The sequence below is a fragment of the Marmota flaviventris genome, chromosome 7 (assembly GCF_047511675.1).
Source record: "Marmota flaviventris isolate mMarFla1 chromosome 7, mMarFla1.hap1, whole genome shotgun sequence".
NCBI lineage: Eukaryota > Metazoa > Chordata > Mammalia > Rodentia > Sciuridae > Marmota > Marmota flaviventris.
In genome coordinates this window covers 7,113,242-7,133,629 of record NC_092504.1, presented here as the reverse complement: position 1 = coordinate 7,133,629, position 20,388 = coordinate 7,113,242, and the positions used below count along the sequence as shown (strand labels likewise).

Sequence of the window (20,388 nt, the reverse complement as noted above, 5' to 3'; positions counted from 1 at the left end):
GCAGTGGGGACATGCCCCCTTCCCACAGGGGAAACCACGAAACCTGCCTCCTGGCTTCCAACCTCCACTGCACAGAAACGAGGTGTTGGCAGCTGTAGGCTCTACGCCGCTTGATCTTCACAGGGAAAACAGGACTGCAGAGAGGAAGACAGATGAGATTCAGAGCCTCACCAATCTAGGTGTGAACCCTGCTCTGCCCCCTGCTAGGGTTTATGAAGTTTGGCAAGTGCCCTACACACCAGGAAGAGAGGGACACATTTCTGTGCAGAGTTGTGATAAAGTCAAAGTAAATACACAAATGGCCCAGGGGCAGTAGAGGCTCAACAAGTAGTTGAGTCATGGGAGTTCCTGAGCACCCCTGAGGAGGAGCAGCAGGTCACGGTGCTCTTGCTGGGGGACCCTACACATCTAAGGTGCCTGAACCCAGAACTCTGCCTCTAGATTGGGTTTCTGTGCCTCAAGTAGAGGCTGGCTGCCATCGAGATGACTTCAAGTCTATAACGCAAAGATCAGTCTGACAGGACATGTGCCCCCCCCTCCAATCACCAGCGAGCAAGAAGGAAATGGGGAGGCAGCAGGAAGTGTGCAGAGCTGTTGGTTCTCCTTGCCTCTTTGGCTGGCTTCTGTTGGAAGACAGTGTCCTCTGAAGAACAGGATCTAATAGAAATACTCATTCTTGCATAAGTTTTGCCAACCTGCTTCTGCATTGTTTGTCTAGGCTGAGATTCAAGGTCATTTCTCCATTGCAAAAGCCCATTCAGGAGGCAAATGCCACGTGTGTGTGCACATGGAGTGATTGCTTAATTATGTCTTGCAAAGTAAAATATATTTCAGCAGAAATGATGTGCTGACTCAGATGCACACGGCCCTCTGTAGTTTTCAAAGTGAATAGAGACTCATAGTCTCACCTCATCCCTACAAAGCCCTGAAAGAAAACATGAAGACAGAGGGGTGACAAACTGCCAGTGTCCACAGCTGGCAGAAGACAGGCCAGTCCCTGAAATCGCCAAGCGCAGGTCTGCTCCTCAGAGTCCTGACTCTCCGCCTTAAAAATTAGAGGGACAGCCTGAGTTAAAGTAAAAAGAAAAGAGAGGAAGGAGATACTAAGGAAGGAAGAAGGAAAAGAAGGAAGGAAGGGAGGGAGGGAGGGAGGGAAAGGAGAGGAGGGAGCAAGAGGGAAGAAGGATGGACAGCAGGAGGTGACATTTCTCTCTCACTTGAATATGTTGATTTTCTAACAACAAAAAAGTTGAAGTAGAAAAACAAGAGATACTGCACTTTTCTAACTGCATTGATTTTAAATTCAGAGCCCTCAAGCAAAAAGTTGGCTGGGTCTCAATGAGATAAAACAACTGCTCCCCCAGAGGAAGCTCCTCCTCTGCTCGTACCTTCTGCCTTCCTCTCCTTTGACAGCCCTAGAGCTCCTGCCTCTGAGTGAGCACTGGGAACTGCCAGGTTCAAAGTCCTGGGGAGGCCTCACGGGGAGCCTTCTAAACCACTGGTTAGAATGCATTCGTGGCCCTTTGTACTTGGCCATGGATTTGCTTTGATTTGCTCTCCTAATGAACAGTTTGTCCTCCTTCCAGAACCCTAGGGGCACCATGGTCTTTAAAACAAAAGTTCTGTTTGCTGGCTTCAGACAAGACATAGGATGCCCCTGTGAGCAAACTGTTGCTGCAGGTTTCTTATCTATCTGTGGAGCAAATGTGAGTTGGCAGAGCTGGGCTCGGGCCAGCTTAGCTGCAGGATGGCTGTGGGAACATGGGCAGATGGCATCACCTCTTTGGATCTCGTCTGTAAGCCAAGGACATTTTACATTTTTTCTACTTCAAGGACATTAAATTATTCCTTTAATAATTTGATGCTGAGTTATATACCTTCCTCATTCCACCAAAAATGTATGCACATATTTATAGAAGAAAACCACTTTTATTTCAAAAGGTTCACAAACCTCATAGGAGCACCAGTGGCCTTCTCATCCCATAGGTTAAACAAGTTCCTATGAAACTGACACCTGAGGTCGTCTCCAGGTGACTCAATACTTGAACCAAACTTAACATAATTATTCGTGGTCAAACATGCCCTTCAGCAAATATCATACAGATTCTACTGTAAAGATTCTTGCTTCTTCAAGAGCTCACTGTGGTGAGGGATACCAGTCCAATAAATGCGGACATTTTCATAACAAAGGACAGTCAGGAACTCTGCCACTTTTAAGGAAAGAAAGAGAAAGGAAATGTTTGGGAAGATAAATGGCTGTGTTTAAAAAGAATAATGCAAGTATCTTCTGCTTATTTTTAAAAAAACATTTCAGAACAGAAGTATACAGAAAAGATTACTCATAGCCTCATCACTGAAACACAATCTCTGTAGGTATTTTATATCTCTTTGAACTGTTTTTTGCCTCCACACACGTACATTAAAGACATACTAGCATGTAAATACATGGGGGGCCTAGTTTTTATCCTGGACTCCAGTGCTCCGCCAAGGCATGCTCCCAGTGCCCCCCCAGTCCAGCCTACATCACTACTTCAAATGCCTTCATCAGAGTTCAATAAGCAAGGAACACACCAAAATTAACCATTCTTATTTATCTGTATGACACTGTGAGTCATGAGGCTGAACACCTTGTACCTGAGCTTGGTCCAGAGTTCAGGTTATTTCTTGGAAATAGTCTCATTGAGGCAATTGTTGCAATAGGAATAAAGCATGTCTAAGACCCTTGAAATTAAATTGGTTTTTGTTCAGTTAAATTACTTTCCAATTGGTTTTTGTTCAGTCTTTTGGAGAATTATGGATTTTTTAAAACTCTATACTAACAAATTTTTTTTTTCAAAATTCTACTATTTTTTTTAAAAATCTATGCTAACCAAATTCTTCCTGAAATTCTACTATAACCAATTTTTTTTTAAAAGCACATATAGTATTATATTAAATTCTGTAACACAGAAAGTCACTCAATGTTTTTTGTTTTTTTTTTTAATACAGGTCCTTGAAGCAGAAGAAGGTAAATTCTTTACCTTAACTTTCTTTCCCTACTGCCATTAGGATGTGCTGTTTCTAGATCTCTAGTCATAATTTACAAGCATTGTAACTGAAGCCCAGGATGTAAGGATACGTGCACATAGTGAAGGGATCAGAGGGCTCTAGGACCTCACAGTCCACTCAGCGTCCTCTGGTCTAAGCAAGGAAATTTATATCTGGGTTAAATCAGAGGTCTTTCTTCAGCCCAGGTGTTACCAAAAGGAGTCACACTGTCACCCCTGCCACTGGGCAAAGAGACCTTGGTGTCCCTGCCACAACACACACACACACACACACACACACACACACACACACACACATACTCACACACACACATTAGAGTTTCCAATGACATCTATTATCCCAGTAATAATAATCATAAATTATTTGCATGAAAATATGGTCATTTGAGTTAGCTTCTAACAGTCCTTGATCACTTTCAACATTTTCAGAGAAGCATGCACTCTGACACCCACTAAGTGGCAGGATATGGAGCAGGCAGTGCCTGATGTCCACCTTTGTTTGAAATGCCATCCATTTTGAATGATAAAATATGTTCAGAGGCAAAATATGTTCTGGCCCAAAGAGGGAACCAGAGACAAGTGCCCATCCTCTGGGGGTCTCAAGTCTGCTCTTCTGTATATATTGAGGAAGTTAAACCCAAAGAGGGGCCTATCTGATTTTGTGACATCCCACAGATCCCCGATGGAGCAATGGGGATTTCATGGACAATTTCAAATAATTTTAAAACTTACTGAAAACATGTCCTTCCCCGCAGTAAATTTCAACATGCAAAATTCAGATGTTGTTGCACCAGGCTCCAGTGGTCATCAGCACAAAATGTGACATGGTTCAGCTCAAGAGGGCCAGAAGCTCTGGGTGGCTGTTGATGGCACAGAATGAATTTCTGGGATGTGTTATTAATGGACCAGTCAGTAGCTCCAATCACATTTCAAGTAATCACAGTCGTTCAATCAAAGATTTTTAGTTTGTGACCAACCTTGGACACAAAACAGAGTAACATCCTAAAACAGTGCCATCAGTGTCTGCATGCTTCCCTGGCTTCATTACCTACAGTCACAAGTGGGAGAAAGTTCACGGAATTTTATATTCAGGAGTAGTCTGTGCTCTTGGTAATTCTGGATGGCTAGTTAACTCCATCCATGATAAAAAGGAAATCATTAGCAGCAACACCAATGGCATATGTAATTACTAACTAACTCCAATGAGTATGTTTGTAGAGCTTTTCAAAAGTTGATGATCAAGGAGAAAATATAGCCGTGGTGGTGACTACCTGGGAACTGCCAGTCGACACCAGAGTCCTGGAAGCTCCCCTCCCTTTTGCAGGAAGGGTCTGAGAATACAGGTGTCTTGTGCTGGCACTGGGCTGCTTGTCCCCTGCATTACCCAGAGCAGTCCTCTGGTTTAACTTTCTTCTCACTAAGAGCTCAGCTCAGAGCTCATCTCTCAGAAGGTCTGCTTGGGCCCCATAATCACTCTGGATCCAAAGTAGAGCTTTACTTACTTCCTGTCACACTGTGTGAAATGCGAGCATTGAGGCATTGCATGCCTAGTTCCTGTCTCCGTTCCTTGGAATGTAATAACCACTTCTCCCTTCTCACTGTGACCCCAGATTCTGGAAGAAGACCTATCTTATAGAAGCTGTTCAGTAAATATTTGCAGAGTGATGTGAATGAATGAGAATCAAGTCTTCTAAACTAACTGGTGTAACATAATCCCTGTAATATCTCCCAAGGCAGTACTCTGTGTTTCCAGGAAGTTTGTAATGTGTGTTCCCAATTGTAAATGCTCAATGTAATTTTTATAGTCTCAGAGAAAAGATACCCCCAGGATCTGGGAGGGTTGTAGAGTTTCCAATGACATCGACATCCCAGTAATAATAATCAGAAATTATTTGCATGAAATTATGGACATTCAAGTTGGCTTCTAACAGTCCTTGATCAACATGCAATCTGACCAAATTATGTCACACCTTTACAGTTTCCCATGACAAGATGAGGCCAGCATCATCCCAGCCATCGCAGAGCCGAAACACGCGGAAGATTCCTCTTGCCCTGACCAGGTGAGGAGTCACAAAGTCCCCCTCAGGTTGCAGCTTGGGAGTAGCAAGGTGCTCTCTTGGACAATGACTACCAAGGCTTCTTGGCTTTTGATTTTGATGGCATTGTTGAGGCATGAGGGTAACCTGTGAACTCCAACTATCATTGAATCTAATGATGTTGTTCTTTCTCTAATTTATGACTGACCATGTGTTAGTGAAGGGCAGGGGAAAGAATTGAATACTAACTAGATCAGATTAACTGGAATGGGGGCTAATCACTCTTGGAGGAAAAGTTGGTCATTTCTAGTTATTCTCAGTTGGTGTTCACATCAGAGCTAATAATAGTCTCTTTGGAACAGAACTTCATAGTGTTAAAAATGCATTTCCAATTAGACAATCGCCTGATCAAGTTATTGTGACAGCTGTCAATTCCACTGAAGAGCTGAAGACACAAATTCTCTGGCGAATGACTCATTACCAAGTCACTTTAACTTAATAGTGGCTTGTTCAAAAACCAAGACCTCCACAAAGTCGCTGCTGCGAGCCCACCTCCCCATCCCACCCTGGCCAGGGACCCACCTCGGTTCCCGCCACTCCCTGCACACGCTGCTCACAGCTCCGGGACGCCTGGAAGCCACCTCACTGCCCACACTGCTTCCCGCCACCCTCTCCCACATGGGAGCTCTCTTTCACTCATCACACCCCAGCTTAGAAGCAGACTGAATCGGGAGCTCGCTGGGGCTAGCCTTTTATTCTACCTTTATTCAGCGGGGCCAAGTAGAACTCTGGTTGAGCAGGACCTACAGGAGCGAGACCCCTGCTGCCATACCAGTGAGCCGTGTGACTTGGCCAGCATCTCTGTCCCACTCGGGAAGCTCTGAGCAGAACCAGGCATGAAGCAAGAGCCTGGTCAACGCCAGCTCTCAGTTCTGTCGACAGGCCTGCACATGGCACCACACGCCGTGACGCCACACGCCCCTTCCCTTCTCCCTGTCATGTCCTTGCCTTGTCCGACTTTGTGCCTTTACCAACATGTTCTCGCCCCTTAGCTCATGGGTGCCGGGACTATTGCTCTATCCCCCTTCCCAGGCCATTTGCTGTTCAAACCCCTGATGTGACACATCAAACCCTTCCTTCACATAACTTTCTAAGAGAAAAATGTATCGTTATGGTGAAAGGATAATGAGCTTTCATTCAGACTTATACCTGTTGTAGTTGGTTGATAGGTTTTGGCTTACTTTATTTGCTTATTTAATCTATTTCACAAAGTCTCCTGATTCCGGCATAATTGCCTTTCTTAGAGTTATTTCCCAAACTGACTCTAAATGTTGGTGTTACTCAGTTTATCCGAGGCTCTCTTTTCTGTCCCTAGAGGACATCTCAGTGCCCAGTGTCAAGCCATGTTGATAATCCGCCTACCTCCAGCTTCTGCCCAGGCCTCCTCTCCTGGCTCCAGACCTGCACATCAGTGTTCCTTAGATAGTCCACAAGCATCACGGCAGATTCTGTTGGAACTCTTCATTTCTACTCCCAGTCCCAACCAACAATGTCTTCCTGCAGACTTTCTCGCCTCAGTCCTGGTGAACTTTCTTCCCATTATCTCTCTTCCCATCCAATCCATTCCCAACTCCCAAAATTCTACTCCAACCTGTCTGAGTCTCCCTATGTCTCCCCTTCCTCCCCAGCTCTCGCAGGCAGACCAGGGCCATCAGCTCCCCTCTGTATTGTTGTGATAGGCTTCTGATGACTCCCAGAATCCCCAGGCCCTCTTCCAGGGCAATGCTGTCCGGTAGTGACCTTTCACTGCTCAGGGACGTGTGCTGGGCTCACCTTCTCCACAGTGTGCACCAGGTGTGCTCTGATTGTGATGCAAGTGTGTCTCCCCTGCAAGAGGCAAGCTCTCCCCGGGCAGAGAGCATGTCCATTCATGTTACTGTCGCCAAACACATCACCCATCTAGAAAGTGCTCAACGTGTGTTTGTTAAATGAAAGAATCGTGACTTTTATCTTAGTTTTAGTTGTGTTATTTGGGGATTTTTTTCTTCTGTCCTTATACAGTCTGTACTTAAGACCTAGAATATCCTCAGAGGATATTCCTCCTCTTTCAAAATTTCCTAAAAATTCTGGAAAATTAGAACAATCTGGCTGCTTGTTATTTCCCCAGGCATTTAACGGAAGTGTCCACTGGCTCCTAATAGAGGGACACTGGTTTCAACAGTGGAGAGCCTGGATGGCAGAAGTCTGACCCTTGGTACAGCACACTGTGGTGGCCGGAGGGTCTGCTGGCATTTTCTTGTACAAAGCAAGCTGGCAGGCCCCGCGGGCTTCCCTGGGGGTAACAAAGCCCAGATCCATACCCAGGTGATTTCAGTCGGTGCTAGGAAAGGGTCAAGTTCCAGATAATTAACCGAGAGGCTCTTTCAGTCCTTGGAACAGAGAGCATACCAGGAAATCAGATTTAACTGTCTTAGCACCTGGAGCTCCTATCCGCGATGCTGACCACCAAACAAAATGAACCGGAAAATTCGAGCAAGGTGCTAAGGGAAGCCGCTAACTGCTGCCTCAGAGCCTCTGTCTTGTGTTTAGAAATGCATATTGCTACTGTGATGGTCTCACAGCCTTCTAATCCCTTTTTCTTTATGGAACTCCCAATAATAGTCAATATCGTTTTCTCACCCAGCTCACATTTCAAGATGGAATGAGACCTCTGTACTCTTCTTCCCAGCTAGAGCTGACTCTCAGTGGGTGAGCAGTTTCTATAGAATAGGAGCCCAACCAGCCGAGTATTAATTTCTATGACTAAGTACAAGGCAAGTCAAACTCATGACTTTAAAAAGTAAAAAAAAAAAAAATCTGATGTGTGCTCACTGCAGTGACCTGGGAAGAACTTCTGCGGATCAGTGTTTGCATTTCATATCTCATATTTGCTGGCCTTGGACGAGGAGGGGAAGAGCCAGCCTCTGGTTGCCATAGAAAACCAACAATTCTTCTAGCCTATTCAGTAAAATATGAAGTGCTTTAATGCAGTTTCAGCCATTACCATTGACCTTGCCCCTGGATGGAGTGTGAACACCACAGGAAAGTCTAACATGCTATCATTTTCTCCAGCTCTTCATTTGTGCGAAGCCACAACAATCTGCAAGACAGAGGTAAGCGCACTTTAAGATTGTGAAATAAGCAGGTAAGGCATCGCACTATGATATTCCTGCACATGAATTAACTTCTGTGAACCTCACAGTCACTGAACTCACGTGCACAGATGTGATCAGCTCCTTTTCAGTGACTGATAATATTTCATTGGATGAATACAACTATTTAAATTCATAATTAAGTATAATCACTGAAGTCGTTTCCAGTGTTTTCCTTTTATGAACATTATGTTATGAACATTATTGTAAATGTCTTCATTGATGAATCATTTCTTTTTTTTAAAGAGAAGTTGCTGGACCTTCAAACATGTGTCTCTTTAATTTCCTCAAATGTATTGTCCATGGCAGATGGATCAAAGCAACAGTCCCCCATCCTCTCCAACAGTTGATTTTGATGAATAATTTTCCCAGTCCTTTGGGTGTGATAGTCATTTACCTAAAAGCAATCTAGAAAATGGGAAAAAATGCAACTGACCCCTCTGACAGATCGATTGTATAGAGAAAACTCACAAGGGCCCGTGCACAAGTTCAGAACAGCACGCAGACACAGCAGCCGTGACAGTTGGAGGTGGGCTTTGACATTATGAGTATCCTTTTTCCCAAACTAGAACTTCCATGTGCCTCCGCCTTTCTTTCTTCGCTTCCAACAACAGCATTACGCTGCAGGAAGCTCACCCCAGGGGTACAGTGGGGAGCTGAGGGGCACTGCTGACCTTGGTCCAGTTCTGCCTCTCTTCCTACAGTGGGCCACCTTTGAGCAAGTTCACCTCCCCATCCATAAAGTTCAAGTAATTCATATTCCTGTGGATGTGATGTACACACCACACACACACACACACACACACACACACACACACAGCCCTCTGCTTGATACAGCAGGCCGTGGATGTGTTCTAGACCCTGCCTGCTTTTCTGCATTCCCTTCTTTCTCTCTACCACTGACCTCAGTAGACTTCCCGCTTCCTCTCTGGTCTCCTCCTTTCACTTCTGCTCTACGCCATCTGGGCTTCCGTTTTTCCAATCTAAGATCAAGATGAACTCATTTCCCCTACTCTACAGAAAGCTGTGATTAACACAATGGAGTCATCCCTGGGAATCCCAGGGATTGACTGTCAGGAACAGTATAAGACGAATAGATTGGCATGTCTCGGGGGAAAGTCCAGGGACTGAGCCCGCCCAGGAAGGGCATCCCTAATGGGGGTTGCAGTGATATGAAGCAGAACCACGACTTAGAGAGGAATCCAGAGTCTTAGCTTGAAAAACCATGCCAGGTTTGGTGGCACACGCTGATAATCCCAACAATTTGGAATGCTGAGGCAGGAGGATTGCAATTTCAAAGCCAGCCTCAACAACCTAGCTGTCTCAAAAGAAAACACAGAAAGGACTGAGGATGTGTCTCAGTGATAGAGCACCCCTGAGTTCATCCACAGCACCAAAATAATAAATTAACTAATTAATTAAATCATGCATAATACAAAGTAAGAACCAATACAAGAATGAAAAGGTAGTGTTAGGGGACTGGCCTTCTCCAGCTGTGGGTAGATCATTGGACTGGGATCTTGTAGTTAGTTCTCAACTCATCTCAGAGGAGGCAAGGTTCTTTAAAGAAGTCTGGACTGAGCAGGGGAAATGCTTTAGCCTCCACTGTTTCCTCTTTCAGTCAACAGACCTGGATTCATATCCAATATTGGGGTAGGTCCTAGGGAGGCAGAACAGAAGCCCTCCTGCTGACCTGTGCTTAAGTGCGTGTGAAACTCTCCACCAACTCACTGTGTGTTCATTCTGCTGAGGAAAAACCCCATCTGGGTCGCTGGTCCTTGGCAAGGTTGGATGTGCAGAAAACACTCCCCTCCCCGCCTAGCAGGGCCTCTCGAGCACACGGCTTCAGCTTACACATCTCAAGGGTGGACATTCACAGACACCAGTGAAATCTACATCTCTGTGGACGTGAGGTTGTTGTCCTTGTCTTACAACTGGGACAAGAATTTTGGGAAAGTTTAGTTCAGTCACTGGTAAACATGCTTGTTCTCATCAATGAGTTCAAGCCAGACTTCATAGAGAGTGATCCACCCACCATCCAACAGGGTGCAGAATAAAAAAATAAATAAAATTAAAAAAAAAAAAAAAAACATGATCTGGCATGTTGGATGAGAGTCTAGGAAAGCCTGTTTATACCCCCCAAATAGTATCAGCATTATTCTCTGAAGATGGAATTGTGGAAGATGTGTTTTCCCTTTTGTTTATCACTTTGTGGGGAGCAGGGGTATCATGGATTGAACTCAGGGGCACTCGACCACTGAGCCACATCCCCAGCCCTTTTTTGTATTTTTTTTAGACACAGGGTCTCACTGAGTTGCTTAGCGCCTCACTATTGCTGAGGATGGCTTTGAACTCACAATCTTCCTGCCTCAGCCTTTCAAGACGCTGGGAATACCGGCATGTGCCACCGCACCCAGCTTATTTATCACTTTCGTATATTAATTTTTTAAAAATATTATTTTACTCTTCTTTAAAGCTGATTAATATTCCATTGAGTATAAATACCACATTTTCTTTATCCATTCATCTATTGAGGGACACCTAGGATGGTTCCTTAGTCTAGCTATTGTGAATTAAGTTGCTATAAATATTAATGTGGCTGCATCACTGTAGTATGCTGATTTTAAGTCCTTTAGGTATAACTGAGGAGTGGGATAACTAGGTCAAATGCTGGTTTCATTCCTAAATTTATGAGGAATCTCCATACTGCTTTCCATAGTGGTTGTACCAATTTGTAGTTCCACCAACAATGTATGAGTGTGCCTTTTCAACACATCCTCACCAATATTTATTGTTGCCTGTATTCTTGATAATTGCCATTCTGACAGGAGTGAGATGAAATCTTAGAATAGTTTTGATTTGCATTTCTCTAATTGCTAGAGGTGTTGAACACTTTTTCATATTTGTTGATCAATTGTATCTCTTCTTCCATGAAGTGTCTGTTTAGTTCCTTAGCCTACTTATTGATTGGTTTATTTGTTTCTATGGTGTTAAGTTTTTTGAGTTATTTATATATCCTAGAGATTAATGCTTTATCAGAGGTGGATGTGGTAAAGGTTTTCTCCCAATCTGTAGGCTCTCTCCTCACTTTATTAATTGTTTCCTTTGCTGAGAAAAATCTTTTTAATTTGAATCCATCCCATTTATTAATGTTTGATTTTACTTCTTGAGCTTTAGGAGTCTATACTCAATGGAATATTACTCAGCTTTAAAGAAGAGTAAAATTATGGCATTTGCCAGTAAATGGGTGGAGTTGGAGACTATCATGCTAAGTGAAATAAGCCAATCCCACAAAACTAAAGGCCAAATGTTTTCTCTAATATGCCGAAACTAATTCACAATAAGGTGGGGGGGGCACTATGGAAGAATAGCTTTACCTTAGATTAGGTGGAGGGGAGGGGAAGAGATTTGGGAATAGGAAAGATAGTAGAATGGAACAGACATTATTACTGTATGTATATATGTGACTGTATGACCAATATGATTCTGCAGCATCATATTGATCAAATATCAAATGAGAAATTATATTCCATCTATGTATGATATATCAAAGTGCATAAATGCATTCTACTGTCATGTATAACTAATTAAAACAAATTAAAAAATTTTGAAAATATATAGGGTTATTTTTATATAAAATCAATTTAAAGTGCAACATTAAATTAAAAAGTCTTCTAGTAAATGGCAGTGAAGTACTTGATTAAAATGATTTATAAGTTTTGACAGACTAAGTGGCATAAGAATTTTAAAATAAGCCAGGCACAGTGGCGCATGCCTGTAATCCCAGTGGCTTAGATGGATCTGAAGCTGAGGAATGAGGATCATAGGTTCAGAGCCAACCCCAGCAATTTAGCAAAGCCCTAAGCAACTCAGCAAGACCCTGTCTCTAAATAAAATATAAAACAAGGCTGAGGATGTAGCTCAGTAGTTAAGCGCCCCTGGGTTCTATCTCCAGTAGAAAGAAAAGAAAGAGGGAGGGAGGGAGGGAGGGAAGGAAGAAAGGAATGAAAGAAAAGAAACAAAAAAAGAAAGGAAAGAATGCATTAGTGATTACTGATATCAGTATGATTTTGCAATAGGCTACCCTGCCTTGCCTGTTACTGACCACCTGGCGAAGTCATTCTTGCATTTACATTGTGTCAATCTCTTCATTCCTGTGACCCTCCTTTTCTAAGAAAAGCCCTAGGTCATAGGGTTGTAAAATGCAAATGCAGTGTTCCCTGTATGTGAGAAGAACCTTCCAAAGCTTAACTGCTTCCCTAATTTTATAACAAAATTGACTCCTTACTTGTAGCTGAATACATGCTCAGAATTTCATTCATTCAACAAAGACTCAAGCAGAGTTTCCGGAGAAAATTCTGCAGCAAACTTGTTTTGTTGAACTCATTCTCTGAACAGACTACAAGTGCATAACTGTTTCCAAACACTCTTTATTAAGCAAGACTCTTTAAATATTCAAGCAAGACTTGCAGGGTTGAAAAATAATAAATCAGTTGCCACAGAATCATGAAAAATTCAAAATCACTGAACACTGTTATGAATGAAACACAAACTATGTGGCAGGAAATGCTGTTAATGACTGTTTTACCTTCAAGAATGTTCTTACTGCTTCAACCCATGCTGAAAAAGCAGTTATGGTCATTTAAATAGAGAGTCTCTGCATACTGCTGCACTGCAACCTAAAATAAAGTTTTGGAGCTGATCTACTCTATGCAGCATAGCTGTTAGCATTCTCTTGGTAGGGATTTGCCTGGTGTCTAGTTCTCCATGATTTTACTTAGGATTTCTCTGTTTCATTGCACTCCATGTGCAGTTAGCATGGAATTTTTAAACCAACTCGCATCTGATTTTTAAAGGCTAAGTTTGCATCTCTGGTATTTATTTTGATTGTGAATATTCTGGATCTATTTTATAGCATTTTGTGCCTATTTAGCCTATTTTTATTGACTTTTTAATTTGTTTTTTTCCTATGATATATTGGACACATCTCTTCTTTATACCCCCCTTTTCTTTCTCTTTTTTGAAAGTTGTACATTCCAAATTATTCTTCCATTGGTTAACTTTAACATTTTAAGTTAAAGTATGTTTGAGTTTTTAAAAACTGAAGCTGGTATTCTCTTCTCAAATAATACGAATAACTGAAAGCATTTAAGAATATGGATTCTGCATCATTTCAAAACTTTATTATTTATAAAAGCCTTACTACTTATAAAAATTTAGAAGGAGAGGGTTTCTTTAGCCATATTCCTGTTTTTAAGGTCATAAATTGGTGGGTAAAAATAATTTACTATGATAAATGTAATTGAATTAAATTTAGATTAGTTGTCTATTACAAATATTTTGATAATATAATTCCATATAACTAACACTCCTAGTCTCAACATTAAAAGCCACAGTCAATGGTACCACCAAGATGGAACTGTCCAGGTATGGGAAGTACTATTTGCTCTTCTTAGACATCTTGGAAAGAAAGTTGATTACTTGTAGCCGAATACATGCTCAGTTGGCTCAAGAAGCAGAGTTAATACAGATACATTCTAAATGTTATGGTAACTGGCTTATAAATATTTGCTGATGTTTTATTTAGTATTTCATCTCAAAAGTTCATTGGGTTGAAAGTAGCCCATTCTTTCAAAGTTCTTGTTAATCTATTAACCAGGACTGTAATTTTGGTTATATTTTTAGACCATATTAAGACTGTAATGCTTGTAATTGTTCTTGCATTGATCACCTTTCTTCAATTGTATGTTATTTGGTCCAGTATTTTACATACATATTTTATTCACATATTTTTAAAACTTTCAAAGTCTCGTGATTTCTGAACAGTTATTCCTCACTTAGAATTACTAGCAGTTACAAATGTCTAGTTATTCCTCCTTGTACCTCACTCCATCCCTGTGATCTCAATTCAAGGAATTTCATCTTTAATTCATGTTTACTGGAAGCACATACAATGGAAATATTATTTTGGTTGAAGTATATAGAGAAAATGGCATATCAAAACTTGTCAAGTGTGGTAGTATCTTAAATTTAAGTTCCAGGGGATATCCTACTATATCAATGATCTTTTTTCCATTGGCTACTTTAAAATGTACTTGTCTATTGAGCGTTTGAATTAACCTTCACCTAGGAATGATTTCACAGCATCCATACATTGGTACTTGAAGAATAATAGTTTGCAGATAACAAGAAATCTTCCAGTGTTAGCAGTATGTGTGTTTCATTTCTGTGACTATGACCAATACCCAAGATAAACCACTGCATACATGGAAAAGGTTTGTTTTGACTTATGGTTTCAGAGATCTCAGTCCACAGTCACTTGGCCCCAACACTTTGGGCCTGTGGTCAGGCAGAATGTCATGAGGAGTGTGTGTGGTAGAGCAGGCTTCTCAGCTCACAGTGGTCAGGGAGCTGAGAGAGAGGAAGGATTTGGGTCCCAAGCGTTCCCTTCAAGGCACCCCCAATGACCCAACTTCCTCCAAATAGGCCGTAGCTCCCCAAGTTTCGACTACCTCCCAATTGCCCCATGCCCTAGGGACCAAGCCTTCAACACCTGGGCTTTGGAAGACATTTAAGACTCAAACCATAACAACATGTGATAATACTTTTAAAGTTACACTTTTGCAAGTGACACCACCAATCTCACCAGAAAAGTCTGTTGGGATGCTCTTACGTCACAGAGGCAGAAGCAAGCTTTCCCTGATTCCAATCTGCACTTGCAAAGTCTAAATTTATGATCAGCAACAAATGCTGCCCCTTTTTCCCATGAAGTGATAAGTTCACTTTCTTCATTTTTAAAAAAATACTTGCCAACTACTTAATTTGGAATAGCCAAGGTGTGCCTATCAGTCATTCGTTCGAGTTTAAAAAGTGGTGTTTCATTTTTTTGAAGTTATTATTTTAATTTTTTTCAATGGTATTTCCTGAGTTGTGAATGAGCTTGGCATGTTTAAGAAACTGAACAGAGTTCATTACGGCCAGAAGAGAGCGGGCGATGTGGAGGAGGGTGAGGATGGAGAGAGCTTTAGAACACAAGGAAGAAGTTTTGCTTTTGTTCCAGGGAGGAAGGGAATCATGGGAGGATTTTGAAACAGGAAGTGGCAAAGTCAGAATGACATTTTTAAAAGATTACTCCGGGTGCCCTGTGGAGAGAGGGGAAGAGGTGAAAGCTGAAGCAAGAGAAAGTGCAGAGGGTGCAGCCCTCGAGGAGAGGAGGTGGGTGCAGCCAGGACAGTGGCCACAGATGGGCAGCGGGAGGCTCCTTGCCTCGTGCAGGGGAGGCAGGCTGAGCTGGTAATGCCATCACACTCAGCGGTGACTTCTCTCTTCCCAGGTGATGAGGACAGCATGCAGGCCTGCTCTGCCCAGAGGTGCCAGTCCCCTGCCAGCCACGGCCCTCCTGGAAACACACTGCCCCATCCGGACACAAGCTGGAGAGAACCTTTTCCAGCCCCATCTGATGAAAAGGTAAGCCAGACACTTCTTCACCTCGTCCTTCTGGGTGTAAGTTGCATCTGAAGAGAGCTTCAGCGGGCAATGCCCACGAGGAGGTTATTGTGATTAGCATTGATTTGTTTCCTTTATGGCTACATATTTGGGGTTCAACATTTCTAAAAGTACTTTTTGTACTTTTGTTTCATCAGTTTCTTCAAGCTGTGTGTTTCCAGATTCTCAACTATTTTTGTTCATTAATCCATAAAAATAGAGATTATTGGACTCGTGGAGGTTAAATAATCTTGTGAGGATTTAACTAGGATTTGCATATGGCAATTCTTTCTCCAACAAAATACTCACATATCACACACTCACTTCACTGACCAGTCCAATGAACATTTCCTGGGCACTTATGTGCCAAGCAGTGTGCTAGAGGCTATGGTCCCTGTCCCAGAAGAGACCTACAGAGGGGAGAGATGGCAAAGTTCTGTCTTTCATCTCTTTCCTGTTCTGGCTGTAAAACCAGCTCCACTCATTAGATCCACTCCCTCTGGGACCACTCTGCACTCAGCTGTGTGGAGGAAGAGCTTGCTTTGTAGCTGGTGTGCCCTTCTCTCCTCACCTGTGACGTCACTCATCACAGGCCGTCCACGCAGCATGGACGGATGCACTTTGTCTGGTGTGCATCCCATGCCCCTGTATCGTTCACCAACTTTACAAGGTTGGTAGGCAGAAGCAGAGCATGCGGGCACCTCTGGTTCATTCCTCATAATCCCTGAATCGTCTCAAAGGCCTTGTTGTCCTTATACTTAACATTAATTCCAACCTAATTCTAAAAGTTGTCTTTTACTCTTAATTTAGACTCGGGGAAATCACTGCCCTCACGTCTTCTATTGCCCCTTCCCCTGTACCTGGACGCCCTTCACTCTGCCATCTCTGTAAGCATGGGATCCTGGGTTTTAACTGGATCTCACCCAAGGTCAAGCCTCTGTCAGAGCTTGGGGTTCCTTATGGGCAGAAGAGAGGCTCAGACTAGAAGAGGATGTTCCCTGCTTTCAATTATTTACTCCCAACCATGGTATTTACTTAATAATGTACTTTAAGTAGACTGTTTTCTTTTGGAATCACTACTCTAAAAAAAATAAATAAAAATAGTATTCCATGCCATGGATAGAAAGCAATCTTAAAACTAATTCTACTCCCCAGTATTTCCCCCAAAAGGATTGAAAGCAGTCATATAGATATGCATACACTCATGCTGATAAAGAAACTATTGATAATAGACAGAAGATGTAAAGAACCTAAATGTCCATTGACAGATGAATGGATAAGCAAAATGTTGCACAAATACACACACACACACACACACGCACATACACACACACACACACATGCGCAAATTATTTAGCTCCAATAAGGAATGAAGTTCTGACATGTGGTACAACATGAATCAACTTTGAAAACAGTGTGTGAGTGAAATTCAACAGACACAGAAGGACAATGTGTGCTTCCTCTATACGAGGGACCTAGAGAAATCAAACTCATAGAGGCCAAAGGTCTGGAGAGGTAAGGGTCATAGTTGTTGTTAATGGGTGCAGTTTCACTTGCAGAGAATGAAAGAGTCTTGGAGATGCATAACGTAACAATGGTTTGGAAGTAAGTGTAGTTAATGCCTTTGAATTGTCACTTAAATGGCAAATTTTTACATTATTTTATCACAATTTATTTTAAAAATCATTACAACAGAAACAAATGAAATCATAGCAGGATCTCGCAGCCTGCCAATGGCTATCAGCAGAAGAGTTTCTCTTGTGTTAAAGGAGAGATTTAAAATGTCAGAGATATTAAAGAAATGCACAAAAATGAAATGTTCCTCTTGAATTACTCAGAAGTCTAGAAAGAGAACTGAAGGGCAACACTGCTCCTACCCCAGGCAGCTCAGAGCCACCTAATGCCAAGTGGAGCAATGCCCACACCTCGGGCCCCTCCCGACCACACCTGGAGACACACAGGCCTAGAAAATTCTACACATCCTCCAACTTGAACAAATAAATCAGCACAGACAAAAGTGCACCATGAAGGAGCCCTGCCAAGCCCCAGGCTGGCCAGGAGCACCCCAGACTTCAGACAGCTCACACTGCAGCAGGAGGTAGGGTCCCAAGCCGCCGCGGGCCGGGATCCTATCACATAGTTTTGAGAGAGAGTAGCATACTGGGTTCTCTTCTGGACCCTCCCAGCACCTACTCTCCCTGGGGCTGTGGATGAGGTGAAGTCATATAATACAAAGGAGGCCTCGAATAAGAGGTGACTGTGGGTCCCAATCTTGATGGAAGGGAACGGACAAGCTGGGTAACAGCAAATGAGAACAGGAGGGGTTCTGGGCACAGGTCTAAAGCTGGGTTTCTAGGAACAGCAAGCTCATCTGGCTGCCAGACACACATCCTGAGATGGTGGCAGGAAAGGAAGCAGCAGGTGGGCGCTTGTGCATGCCTGCTGATGTCCTCCAGGTGTGCTCACCATTGATGGATTGGGTTTACTGGGAGGGCCAGACTCCAAAAAAGTCACCAAAGACCCAGGGTTGTGTCCTTAAGTCTTACCAGCCACGTGGCAGGTTTTGACTTCCTGAGCCTCTGTGGTCCCTCTACTAATGTCAACACTACCTGTCATGCCTGTTTCACAGGAATAGTGTGGGGATGGCCTGGGACACTAAATAAGAAGGGACTTGTAGAGGGGTCACCCAATTTTTTGATCCTTGGCATTCTCTGACAGAATTGCAGATCCGTGGTTTTTCCTACTGTCCTTCCTTCACCCTGTTGTGGGGGATTTCATCATCAAAACAATCTAAAACCTCTTATCAGTGATGTAACTAAAGCAGTGTGGGATAAGGAGAAAATCTCAGCCCCACCATATGGCTGCAGGCTAGTGACATAAGACACTCCATCCACACCCCTCTCCCGCCTTGCTGCCTCCATGATGGCCAGGAGAGCTGGGCTCCTCAAACGATATCTGTCCCCCCTCAATCAGCTTCAGCAGGGTCTCGAAGCCTGAGAGACGGAGGGTCTACTATCCACACTGAGGGAAGAGCCAGAGACTCTTTCCACTGACTCTCAAAGACAAGCATCTCTCCCTCCTGTCAACCTCAGAATCCCCAGCTGAGGTTATTTTTTCTGCATCTTTTTTTCTCCAAAGCAGCTGTGGGCATCTCCAGGTTCAAGGACAGGATTTCATTTGCTTGATTTCTACTACACAGTCACCTGTAGCTGGGCACTGGTAGAACAAAATAAAATTAGAGTGAACTCATTGGTAGTTAGAACTCCCCTTTGGTGCTCCCTAACATGTCCTTCCTGGAACCTGTTCTGTAGGAAGTCCGGCACAACGAGTGGTACGTTGGACAGTACAGTCGCCAGGCCGTAGAAGAGGCGTTAATGAAGGAGAACAAGGTAACACATTCTGCAGAGGCCATCACTGGTGACACAGTGGCCTTATGCTTTTCTGCTCTAGGTCACAGGCTGTGACAAGCAGCACAGTTCCTGAATCACCCTGCACGCCTCAGTGTTGGGAGGTTGCCATTGAAAAGGGGATTTAAAAGGGGACAGTTTCAGATCTACATCTCGGTTTTGCCACTTTCCAGCTATGTGACTTTCTCGCATTCCTAAATAGCCTTACCTGTAGATTTGGGGTTTTTTTAATTCATAAACTGAAAAATAGTAAAAAATCAACCTCAAGGAAGTTTGGAGATCAAATGTGGAAACACTGGAAGGTTCCTCCTGGATTCCTCAAGTCCCATCTCCTCGCTAAAGGTCTGCCTAAGGCACATGGGGTCTTTATGTTTCACTTCTTCTGGAAAGGAACAGGGACCATGAATGCTGCATGTCAGCACGTGACAGGTTAGGCTGCAGTAACACAGTATCCCGGGGTCTCAGTCATTTAACATAACAAAATATCATTTCTCCTTTGCACTCTACGTTTAAGACAGGTCTGTTCAGGTAGATCCGGCTGCTGGCCGTGTCATCTCCATGGTGTGCCTCCACCTTTATATTCTAGATCTTTGCACTTCCTCTCCAAAGCAATGACTTCACCTCTGCTCACATATCATTGACCAAATTTACATGACCAAACCTAACCTCAAAGAGGATGGGGAAGTACAAACCTACCATGTAGCCAAAAAGAAAAGAACTAGAATATCTGCAATCAGAGCAAATGACTATCATAACCACCATCACAAAGCAAATAGTTATCATGCAACTACTATGTGCAGAGAACATAGTAGGTGGCTTAAAAGTGATATAAAGTTTATCAAGACTAATTCAACATCAAAACCTATCCTCAACTAACCGGTTCCGTGGTCATTATTGAGTAAGGAAAAAAATATGAGTCAGTTAATCACTGAATAAATATGATGGGTCTCCAATAAATTTTAATAAAACATCATTCTCAGAATTAGTAAACCAATCAATAAGTTATATATATATATTTCTATGATAAACACAATCATGGCCCACCCCAAGATGTCAGCCTCCTAATCTCTAGAACCTGTGAATATCACTTTATATGGAAAACAGGACTTTGCGGATGAGATTAAGTTGGGGATTTTGATGTGGGGAGGTCATCCTGGGCTAACTAACTGGGCCCAGAATCATCACAAGGGTCTTTATAAGAGGGAGCAGGGTCAGAGAGGAG

At 42.9% G+C, this 20,388-nt stretch overlaps 1 protein-coding gene across 1 annotated transcript in view; it reads left to right on the top strand.

Moving 5' to 3' along the window:
• The window catches only part of Clnk (cytokine dependent hematopoietic cell linker), a 169,013-nt gene that overhangs the window by 138,603 nt on the left and 10,022 nt on the right, over positions 1 to 20,388 (top strand). The window contains exons 14-18 of the mRNA XM_034635913.2: positions 2,989 to 3,007; positions 5,026 to 5,107; positions 8,195 to 8,235; positions 15,608 to 15,741; positions 19,071 to 19,148. Coding sequence (XP_034491804.2) covers positions 2,989 to 3,007; positions 5,026 to 5,107; positions 8,195 to 8,235; positions 15,608 to 15,741; positions 19,071 to 19,148 — 354 coding nt within the window. The remainder of the gene's footprint in view (positions 1 to 2,988; positions 3,008 to 5,025; positions 5,108 to 8,194; positions 8,236 to 15,607; positions 15,742 to 19,070; positions 19,149 to 20,388) is intronic.